At 38.6% G+C, this 12,225-nt stretch overlaps 1 protein-coding gene across 5 annotated transcripts in view; it reads right to left on the reverse strand.

Annotated features, from left to right (window-relative positions):
* Positions 1-12,225, reverse strand: part of PAN3 (poly(A) specific ribonuclease subunit PAN3) — a gene marked incomplete at its 5' end in the record, with an annotated part of 196,405 nt that overhangs the window by 30,139 nt on the left and 154,041 nt on the right. For all 5 annotated transcript variants that reach the window (XM_080658498.1, XM_080658497.1, XM_080658496.1 and 2 more), the window contains 3 exons: positions 4,465-4,566; positions 4,655-4,771; positions 5,632-5,793. In XM_080658498.1, the coding sequence (XP_080514624.1) occupies positions 4,465-4,566; positions 4,655-4,771; positions 5,632-5,793 (381 nt within the window). The remainder of the gene's footprint in view (positions 1-4,464; positions 4,567-4,654; positions 4,772-5,631; positions 5,794-12,225) is intronic.

Here is a 12,225-nt window from a genome sequence, read left to right on the forward strand (position 1 = left end):
GCAGGAGGCAGTCAGTCAGTGAAGTTTCTCTCTCATCAATGTTTTTGTCTCTCTATCCCTCTCTCTTTCTCTCTCTCTAAATATCAATAAAAGCATATTTTTTTTAAAAAAAAAAAGTGATGGCAGAGGTCACTGTTCTTTTTTCTTTGCCAAGACCTCCCTGACACTAAGGCAACGTTCAGGCATCCATTAACCTGGTCCACACTGTTCACCTCAGCCGGGTGATTCCCTGAGACCCTGCCCCACCCAAGCTGTTTGCAGTGGCTTTTCCATATGAGTGACCTGTTCTAGCTCAGGCTTCATACTTGCCTAAAAATCTCTCAAACAAGCAGCAGCTGGACTCAGCATGCTCCACACCTCATAATACATACCCCCAGGCCTGGCACCTGCAGCAGCCTGCCTTAGTTCACAGCTTGGCTACTACTGGGTACCTCCAAGCCCAACACAAATAGCAGCCATCTTCAGATTGCTCTTTAGCTCATGCAGGATGGCCCCAGGCAGGGCACAGGCAGTAGCTGACTTTGCACCTCCCATGAAGCCCAAGAGCCAGTACACCCAGTGGTTAGCTTTAGTCCACGCCAGATTATAACCCTACCACATCCACGAGTAACACACTCAAGGGGCAGACTCTGCGCACCAAAGACCCACTGAATCAAGTCCTGCTCCATAGGGGTCTCTCCTACACAGCAACTCTTCCCCTGTAGTAGCAGCTGGTCCTCACAGCCGATTGGCCTCAGGGTTAATCCCTTCCAGTGATGCCAACATAAATCAAGGCTCAACTACAACAAGACAGTGCAATCAGTTGCCTCCTGCATGTGCCCCAACAGCTCACATAGGGGCGCACCTGGAGTGCCCAGCTCAAATACCTGGGATGCTGAGCCACTGGGCCCTACAGGACACCTACTACATAAGGCCACTCTACCAATTCCAGGAGACATAGCAGCTCTACCTAATACATAGAAACAAACACAGGGAAGCAGTCAAAATGCAAAGAAACATGTCACAAATAACAGAAGAAATTGCCAGAAAAAGAACTAAATGAAATGGAAGCAAGCAAACTACCAGATACAGAGTTCAAAACAATGATTATAAGGATGCTCAAGGAACTCAGTAAGAACTTCAAAGAACTTAGTGAGAACTTCAAGGAACGTAGTGAGGAATATCAATGACAAAAAAAGGACCAATCAGAAATGAAGGATACACTAATGGAAAAGAAGAATAATTTACAGGGAATCAACAGTAGAGGGCACCAAGAATCAAATCAGTGATTTGGAATACAAGGAAGCAAAAAACACCCCATGAGAACAGCAAAAAAAAAAAAGATTCCAAAAATATGAAGATAGTGTAAGGAGCCTCTGGGACAACTTCAAGTGTACCAACATTTGTATCATGGGGGTGCTGGAAGAAGAAATTGAAAACCTATTTGAAAAATAATTACAGAAAACTTCCCCCACCTGGTGAAAGAAATAGATATGTAAGTCCAGGAAGTGCAAAGAACCCCAAACAACAGGAGCCCAAAGAGGTCCACACCAAGATACATTATAAGTAAAATGCCAAAGGTTAAACACAAAGAGAGAATATTAAAAGCAGCAAGAGAAAAGCAGTTAGTTACCTATAAGAGAACACCCATACAACTGATTTCTCAACAGAAACTTTGCAGGCCAGACGGGAGTGGCAAGAAATACTCAAAGTGATGAAAAGCAAGGACCTACAACCAAGATTACTCTATCCTGCAAAGCTATCATTTAGAATTGAAGGTCAGATAAAGAGCTTCACAGACAAGAAAAAGCTAAAGGAGTTCATCACCACCAAACCATTATTACATGAAATGTTAAAGGGTCTTCTTTAAGAAAAAAAAACACATAAAAAGTATGAACAATAAAATGGCAGTGAATACATTTCTATCAACAATTGAAATCTAAAAATCAAAGAACAAAATAAACTGATTAATAAAATAGAATCGGAAGCATGGAAACCTAGAACAGACTGATGAATCTCAGAGGGAAGGGGAGAAGGGGGTGGGAAGAGATTAACCAAAGAACTTATATGCATATAAGTATTATCCATGGACACAAGTGGTTAACACCTGGTATGAGGTGGGATCCAGGTGGAAGGGGGCAAAGTAGGAATAGAAAGGGGGAACATCTTTAGTACTCTTTAACAATACAAATTTTAAAAAATATATTCACAATGGGAAAACAGAGGACTGCCTTGTAATAGAAGTTGCTGTAAATTAAAGTATATATGATACATTTAGGGATATTACTACCATTCAAACAGTACTTTCAAATATTAAAAAAAAGGACTGATTCCTGCAAAAATGTAAACATCCTATATAATAAAACCCTAATATGCAAATTGACTGAATGGCAGAACGACTGGTCACTATAATGTGACCATCAGGGGGCAGATGCTCAATGCAGGAGCTGCCCCCTGGTGGTCGGTGCACTCCCACAGGGGGAGCATTGCTCAGCCAGAAGCCGGGCTCATGGCTAGCACGGCAGTCTCTGAGGCAGCGCTAAGAAGCATGAGCCTGGCTTCTGGCTGGTGAGCACAGCGGTGGTGGCAGGAGCCTCTCCTGCCTCCATGACAGCGCTGAGGACCCCTTGGGGGACATTCCCCAAGATGGCGCAGGCTGGGCTGAGGGGGATCCCCCTCCCCCGTGTATGAATGTCATGCACCGGGCCTTTAGTATCAAATAATCAGTCAACACCAAAAACAGAATAATTAAGATTTCTTTTAAAACTGGAAAGAAGTACAATGAATCAGTGGTTCTCAACTGTGGGCAATTTTGCTCACCCTAAGGGACATTGGCAATGTCTGGAGATATTTTTGGTAACACTACTGCAGTAGGGAGTTCCTAGTAGCATCTAGTGCAGGGGTGGGCAAACTTTTTGACTCGAGGGCCACAATGGGTTCTTAAACTGGACCGGAGGGCCGGAACAAAAGCATGGATGGAGTGTTTGTGTGAACTAATATAAATTCAAAGTAAAGGAGTGGAGGGGAGAGCAAGAGAACCCTCCGCTCTTTCGGCTCCGCGGGCTTGATAGAACAGCCGAACGGGCCAGATTCGGCCCGCGGGGCGTAGTTTGCCCACAGCTGATCTAGTGGGTAGAGGCCAGGGCTGCTGCTGAACATCCTGCAATGTACAGGATGGCCCCTATGAAAATAACTATTGAGCCCCAAACGGCAACAGGACTGATGTTGAGAAACGCAGCTATAAATTACAGCCAACAGTCATTTCACAGGTGGTATTACTAAAATAAACTTGGAACAACTACAGCTATGTTCATCTATAGAAAAAGTCATACCACATCCCCTTCAACAAAATTGTGTCTACAGATGACATGGCAAAAGGAAAAAAAAAATGACCACATTATATGACCAGATTTTTAATGTGAAACAGCCATGTAACCACAGATTTCTTTTGTAACTGTCAGAAAGCAGTTAAAAGTAAAGAGAAGAAACATATTTTTATTCATAATGAGACCTTACTGGAATCAAAATGCAAAATATACTGTCATGTGACTCAAGTCTTTCTCCCTCCTTAGTTTCTCTCAGTATGCATTTAAGAAAATCTTAAAAATATTAAAAATCATGGTACAAAATACCACACTTCTTTCCTATCATCAAACAAGAAAATGAACCGTATCTTTCCTTTCCCAACTACATAAATTAATTAACAGACATCTCAAAATGTTACTTTGAAACAACTTATCCTTTAATAAACATTTTCAGAATATAATTAAAATATTTTGGTTCTTTGCGATATTATTGAAAAAGGGCAAAAAAGAAAAGAAAACATTCCCCGCTTCAGTAAAAGCTACCTGAAAATTTATTTTGAAGACTAGTTCCTTAAGTAACATAGAATACTACACCTTTAAACAAAATAATTTGTTTAGGAAAATAATTTCATAAATGATACATAGTCCCATTAGACTCTGAGGGAGTCATTAAATTATACTCAGAAAACATAAAAATTAAGGGGAAAAGACTTAAATGGAAAATGCAGTATGATATAAAATAAAAACAATGCAAAGGGAAACCAAATAAACCAAAACAAAACATCAAGGCTGGAAAGAAATAATGGTTGTGTTTTGAGTGGTGAAGCTACAGGGATTATTTTACAATTTACTGAATTTTCCAAATCATCTCTACTCAGAAAGCATTATATTTTTAAAAGAAAAAAAAAACTGTTAATTGGATAAAATTTCTATCATATTCTCAGTTTTAAATTTCAGGTATCTACAGGAGTCTTTCACACCATTTTCATTTCAGTCTATACACATAATACATTATCTCCTAACTTGGTTACAGATTGACCTCATTTCTTTTTAAAATGCAATAGGGTCATTAAGCGGAATGACTACAGGGATAAATTTGCGTGTATTTTAAAATACAAACCACTCTCACACAGGGCAAAAGCATTTGTCAACATACAGCTTGCTTGCATCTTTTCCTTACCCCATTTTCTCTTTGTGAAATAGGCATCAGCATTGGGGTCATTAAAGTGTCTGCTCATCATAGTTTCTCCTCCAGCATGGAAATCATATGCAAACACAAGAGCTTAAAAATAAAACACAAACGTTCTTTAATGCAATCTGGCTTTCAACAGTGAGGCTTATAAGCAGAAAAACAATTACAAATTACTCACAAGGCTCTGCAAATGCTTTAGTGGTAAATACCTCACGCAAGGTTACAATATTTGAGTGCTGAATTTTTTTCCACATATCAACCAACACCATGCACTTTGTGTTAACAAGACGAAAACCTAAAAAAGAAAATTTTTACTAAACTGTCAATGACATCTTCCCTTAGTTCATCAGAAATGGGGAGAAAAAAAAATGCTATACATTACTATAAGTACTAATTGCCAAATGAAATAATAAATTTACTTATTATCTTTTAAATTAATTCCATATAATCCCATATAATAAAGAGCTAATATGCAAATGGTCATCACGCCATCACGCCATCACACCGTAATGGGCTCAGACACTCAATACTGGGAGAGAGGAATGGGGACCAGCCAGGCACAATTGAGCTCGTGAGAGAGGAATGGGGACCAGCCAGGCTGCAGCCCGGGAGAGGGACAAGCCGCCCGCCTCGTGGTCCCCTGCGGCTGTGGCTGGCACAGGTGAAGCTGGCCCAGGTCCTGGGTGCCTGAGGCCAGCCAGAGGGAGGGAAGCCCAGGTCCCGGGTGCCTGCGACCAGTGGAGGAGGGTATCCTGGGTCCCGGATGCAGGGCAAGGCAGAGGCAGTTAGGGGTGATCAGGCCAGCAGGGGAACAGTTAGGGGTGATCAAGCCAATAAGGGAGCAGTTAGGGGCATCAGGCAGGCAGGCAGGCAGAGGTGGTTAGGGGCGATTAGGCAGGCAGAGGTGGTTAGAGGCAATCAGGCAGGCGAGTGGTTAGGAGCCAGCAGTCCCGGATTGCGAGAGGCAGTCGGACATTCCTCGAGGGGTCCTGGTTTGGAGAGGGTGCAGGCTGGGCTGAGGGACTCCCCATCCCCATATACAAATTTCGTGCACCAGGCCTCTAGTATATTAAATAAATAAATGTATTCAGGAATGTTTGAATAATCTTAGCCTCACTAATATGCTTCTAAGAGAGGATAATTTATCTTCCTTACCATGTATCCTCCGAAGGCAATATGGCAGATCATCTTTGCTATTCACGGCTTTATAGCAAGATGTAATGTAGCCAAAATTACTTGATTTCTGTATTCGATTGGGTGGTGGCAGTGGTTCTAGAGGGAATAGGCTATGATAGCTGTCAACTTCTGCAGGAAATGCTAGAGTAATTCATAGGAAAACAGATGACAACTTGCAGACACTCATAAATCTCTCAGAGTGATAAAGAAGAAATCAAACCTACTTTAAATAACTACTAACAAAGTAATAAAAACATACTTTGACCATTTATAATAATTCCATAAAACTGGTTTCATTATCAATAAAAATAGTCATTATAAAACAACATAGAACTAAATTTATACACTCAAAATATTTCTTTTATAGCGTAATACAACAAATATCAGAAACAACTTATAAATAGTAAACATTTCTGATTCTGATGCTGAATAAAAATCAAGGTAGATTTTGTTTCTTTAAACATGTATTTCTGTACTAAATATATTTAGACAGTGGCATTAAGCCATGAATTCTTGTTTTTAAAGCATAAAGAAATTCAAAAGTAACAATGAATTGAAGAGTGTATCTATGTAGTATGTCTGTGTGTATATGGCAATCTTTTTCAAAACTCTCCAACCATTCAGTGGAATAGCATAGTTTTAATCCCTAGCAAAACATAAAAGAAAACTAAAACAACTTTATCACCATGCCTGCCACATTCCTCAAAGAAAGAAAAATGATGTTTAAAGATATATACTGTATTGGAATTTGCTTGTGATACTGTTAGGCATTCAAAATGATTTATCTTGAATTCCAATTGGTTGTTTCTTATAAAGACTAAGAAGCTGAACATGAAAATGTACTCAGTGGTTGGTTTCCCTATAGAGTATATGCAATTTATTTTCCCTTCTATTGCTCCCCATTATCTAGGACAAACATGTGTTCGTTTTAAAATCCAAAAAGGGAAATAGTTTTTAATGCTTCAAATACAATCAACTATATTTGTCAAGTGGACAGCTTCCATTGGTGAAATGTCTTGAATGACTTAGGAATGGTCACCATATCTCAATTGAAAAGTAGATGAGTGAACATGCAGAATATCATAGAAAAACATCTAGTAAGGAACACACCAAAACTTTAACAATGGTAATCACTGAGTGGGAGGATTTTCTCTTCTCTTTTACTCTATTCTGTATTTGCCGAACTTTTTACAACAAACATGTTTAACATTATTTTGAAACATGGCAATAAATCTCATTTTAAAAATGTCACAAACTAAAACAACTAATAATGTTTTACCTATGACTGCTAAGAAATCCAGGTGAAACCCTATTAAGAAAACTCTAATTCCAGATCAAAAGGACCTCTGCCCTAGCTGGTTTGGCTCAGTGGATAGAGCATCAGCCTGCAGACTGAAGGGTCCCAGGTTCGATTCCAGTCAAGGGCACATGCCTGGGTTTCGGGCTTGATTCCCATTAGGGGACGTGCAGGAGGCAGCCAATCAATGATTCTCTGTCATCATTGATGTTTCTATCTCTTTCCCTCTCCCTTTCTCTCTGAAATCAATAAAGATATATATATATATATAATTTTTTTTTTAAAGGACCTCTCTGTCTTTGCCAAATACTCACACTCATTAACTAGTTCTCGAAACAATTCTATGGAATAGAATTCCCTACTTCATAAATAAGGAGAACAAGGATTACCCCTCTAGGGAGGGAGTAAGGAAGCAAACCCAGGACTCTGATTCTGAAGTTTTGTGCTCTTAACTCCCACATGGCATTTTGGCCATAGTGCAAAACATCAATTCAATGTAACTTTCAAACCAAGGTCAAGTGGCAAGTTCTACTGAAATAAAAGCAGTAAGAGGGTAAGTATATACACAAGTGAACATAGCTATAACTTTTGCCCATTTATTATTTAGTCGAAAGATCAGTGTAATTTCCACAAACAAAGGAGAAATAAATTTTGTTTTCTAGCTATTTCATCAGGGAATTAATTTCAAGTTAGTAAAGATGTATTGAGTATCTACTATGCATTAGTGAACCCATATTAATGAAATATGGGTTCTTATCAAGAGGCTTAAAGATTGATATAAAATACAAGGCAAAATAGCTATTTAAAAAGTGCAATTCATCATGGCACTGGTTCTTAAACTTTAGCACCCTTCTGAATCTTGTAAAAACCGTTTGCTGGGCCCCATGCCGAGTTTTTTACTCAATTGGTCAAAAATAGGGCCCAAGAATTTACAATCCTAACAAGCTCCCAGATGATAATGAAAGGATCCTGCACCATACTTTGAGAACTATTATGCATGGAAACACAGAGAAGGGAGCCATTCTCACGGATATTAGGAAAGATCTTACAGCTGATTTGGCATGTTTACTACAAACCAATGAGCTAAAACAAATGGAAAGAGTGTTTTATGCTAAGGGAGTAAATGAAACAACAACAAAAAAGAAGGTATGAATGTGTCCAGGTGTCCACGATGGTGAAATATTATGTGGGAGAAATGGGGAGGTACCACAGAGGAGGGGCAGAGTGAATATAAACCTGAGAGATATTTATGTTGAAATTACATCAGAGGGAAATTTAAATGCTATACTAAGGACCTGAAATTTACTATGCCAAGCAGTGGTATTCCTAGCATCAGTGTGACAAAGAGATTGTTTGAGGGACACTATCAACTAAAAAATCTTACACTTTTACTTAACTCCTTCATCCCTGTGTCTGCTTCCAAGGTAGTCAAGCTGAATCCCAAATAGTGCAGAGGAAAACAATTGTGCTTTAGTGGAAAACTATGAATTATTTAAAGGATACCTATCCTTCCGTGTCTGATTTAGGTTCTATGGAAGATATGTTACACTTCTGTAAGATATAGATAACTGGTAGCACTGCAAAATAATTCTTGTCTACAGACATATGTATTCTGTTCTGTCTGGTGGAGGTTCAAATATCTTCCCTCCTCTCCCTTGAAAAAGCCAGTTTGCACACTCATTTAATTATTCTTGATCTATAATATGTCTTATGTGACTGGCTCCCTCATGACTTAAAGAAAATTCTTTATACATGTTTATTTTTAAATGTGTACATTATGACTACTTTTTTTTCCCAGGAAGTCATCTTTTAACAACATTTCCCAGCCTACCCTGAAATCACCATATGTGACCTAATATTCATCTTTAAAACTGAATGTTTCCACTCAGATAGAAATACTCGTCATAGTTCTGTTCTTTATTTGCAGCTCAATTTAACAAATGCACAAAATTAAGTATGGACAAAGGAAATAGGGTTGCCTTAATCACTGTTAGGCATCAAAAAAATCAAAGTAAAGAAAATCAACTTGGAAGTTTAGAGCTACATTCTTTATTTTATCCTCAATTTTTAGTCTGGGGCCCATGTCCATCAAATTAATATTTTAAAATTTTAGTTTATTTCTTTTGTTCAACCCTACTTGCCCTCAAAGAACATATAGGATGGTAAGTTGGATCTAAGATACTGAGATTCACTGCAGCAAACCTATGGCAGAGTTTCTGAACCTCAGCACTACTGACATACTGGACCAGATCATTATCTGTTGTCAGGTATTGTTCTGTGCGTTGTAAGGTGTTCAGCAGTATCCCTAAACTCAACCACTTGTAGCCCTTCAAAAATGTTCTAGACACTACCAAATGACCCATTAGGGATAAAATCATTCTTGTTTGAGAATCACTAATCTATAGGAAATAAATAATAACTTCAGAGTTGAGAAGTACTAATTTGATGAAGTATGATGTATGGAATGGAAACAGAGCAGAAAAAGGGCATCATGAACAGATTAGTAAATAAGTGAACATGAGACAAAGGTTAATAGTAAATATGAAACATGAAGACGACTAGAATTAGTGCAGTAATAGACAAACCCACTTTTTAAACCCAAGTGCACAGAACTGAATTAACCATAATCTTTAGTTTGTGACACTCAAATTGCTAGTTCATGACTCCGCATGGCCTGCTGTTATTTATTCTTAATATAATAAGCATCTACAAACATGGCACACAGAAGAAAAAAACAGACCTTGACTTTAATTTACATCTAAATGATTCTCTCTACCAACCTTTGCCTTCCTTCTTTTCCTCTTCCTTCCCTTTTTATAGTTTTTTTAAAAATATGTTTTACTGATTTTAGAGAGGAAGGAAGAATAGAGAAATAGAAACATCGATGAGAAACATCTATGAGCTGCTTAGAGCATGCCCCCTACTAGGATCAAGCCCCGCAACCCAGGCATGTGCCCCAAACAGGAACAGAACCAGTGACCTCCTGGTTCATGGGTCTGTCTCAACCACTGAGCCACATTCACCGGGCCCCTTTTTTATTACACCTTTATGTATTCCTCACAAGTTTATCATGTATGTATGTGTATGTTTATACATGTATATGATACACAATGTACTTAACATAAATGCAAGTATACATATACATTTTAGTTAACTTTATAAAAAGCTATCATACTGTATATAATCTTTTGCTACTCACATTTTTACTTAATATTACATTACAAGGATTCTTCTGGACTGGCCCAGTGGCTCGGTTGGAGTGTCGTTCCGTGCACCAAAAGGGTACTTGCCTAGGTTGTGGGTTTGATCCCCCATCGCGGTGAGTATGGGAGGCAACCAATTGATGTTTCACTCTCACATTGCTGTTCCTCTCTCCTCCCTTCCTATCTCCTCTCCCTTCCTCCTTCCCTCTCTCTCTCTGAAAATTAATAAAAGCATATCTTTGGGTGAAGATTAAAAAACACACACATTATAAAAACCTATTTGAAGAAATAATGACCGAAAACTTCCCCCACCTGGTGAAAGAAATAGACTTACAAGGCTAGGAAGCACACAGAACCCCAAACAAAAGGAATCCAAAGAGGACCACACCAAGACACATCATAATTAAAATGCCAAGAGCAAAAGACAAAGAGAGAATATTAAAAGCAGCAAGAGAAAAACAGTTAATTACCTACAAGGGAGCACCCATACGACTGTCAGCTGATTTCTCAACAGAAACTATGCAGGCCAGACGGGAGTGGCAAGAAATTTTCAATGTGATGAATAGCAAGAACCTACAACCAAGATTACTCTACCCAGCAAAGCTATCATTCAGAATTGAAGGGCAGATAAAGAGCTTCACAGATAAGAAAAAGCTAAAGGAGTTCATCACCACCAAACCAGTATTATATGAAATGCTGAAAGGTATTCTTAAAGAAGAGGAAGAAGAAAAAAGTAAAGATAAAAATTATGAACAACAAATACATATCTATCAACAAGTGAACCTAAAAATCAAGTGAATTAAAAACCTGAGGAACAGAATAATCTGGTGAATATAATAGAATCAGGGGCATAGAAAGGGAGTGGACTGATAATTCTCAGGGGGAATGGGGTATAGGGGGGTTCAGGAAGAGACTGGACAAAAATCATACACCTATGGATGAGGACAGTGCGGGGGGAGGTAAGGGCAGAAGGTGGGGTGGGAACCGGGTGGAGGGGAGCTATGGGGGGAAAAAGGAGAAACAATTGTAATAATCTGAATAAAGATTTATTTTAAAAAAATAAAAAAAATAAAAAATAAAAAACACACACATTTGCCCAGCTGGTGTGGCTCAGAGGTTGAGAGTCGACCCAGGAACCAAGAGGTCACATGCTCAGCTTGCAGGCTCAATCCCCAGTAGGAGGTGTGCAGGAGGCAGCCAATCAATGATTCTCTCTCATCATTGATGTTTCTATCTCTTTCTCCCTCGTCCTTCCTCCCTCTCTCTAAAAATCAATAAAGAAAAAAAAAACCCACATTGTTCTGTACTGCTGCATGTCAGTGTACTTTCTTCATTTTAACTGCTGTATAATATTCTACTGACACTATCACAGTTAATTCATTCCTTGTCCTTCAGATGGGCATTTGAATTAATCAAGGTTTCTGCTACTGTGAGCAGCAATGTTATGGATACTTTATACATTTTCTGGTTGAAAATGTGTAGAGGTATTCCTATATTGAGGAGCAGAATACTTTATCCTCATACTTTATCTGATCAGACTTCAAAATGGTATTTTATTTGTATTTACCTAATCATCAGTGACGTTGGGTATCTGTTCTTACATTTTTCAGTCATGAATTTCTACTTTCTTGAACTGCCTATTCCTACCATTTGGTCATTTATTTTATTGGATTATTTAGGCTCTTACTGATTTGTGTATTTTTTATATTTTTTGTCAGTTGTTTAATATATTTTCTTCCAAGGCTGTTTTTTTTTTATTGTTGTTGTTAATCCTCTCTGGAGAATATTTTTTCCACTGATTTTAGAGAGAGTGGAAAGGAGGGAGGACAGGGAAAGAGAGAGAAACACTGATGTGAGAGCCACATCAATCGGTTGCCTCCTGCACATACCCCAATGGCATTGGGGAACCTGCAACCCTTGGAGTTGATTTTTTATGTGATTTGAGGTAATCCAATTTTATCTTTTACCATAAAGATAATCATTTTTGCCTTCCTTTTCGCACTTATATGCCACCTCTATCATAGAATGGGCCTGGGCTCTCCCCAGTCTGTTTCATTAATCAACTTGTCAAAC

The sequence above is a fragment of the Plecotus auritus genome, assembly GCF_963455305.1.
Source record: "Plecotus auritus genome assembly, chromosome: 3".
In the NCBI taxonomy this organism is placed as follows: Eukaryota; Metazoa; Chordata; class Mammalia; order Chiroptera; family Vespertilionidae; genus Plecotus; species Plecotus auritus.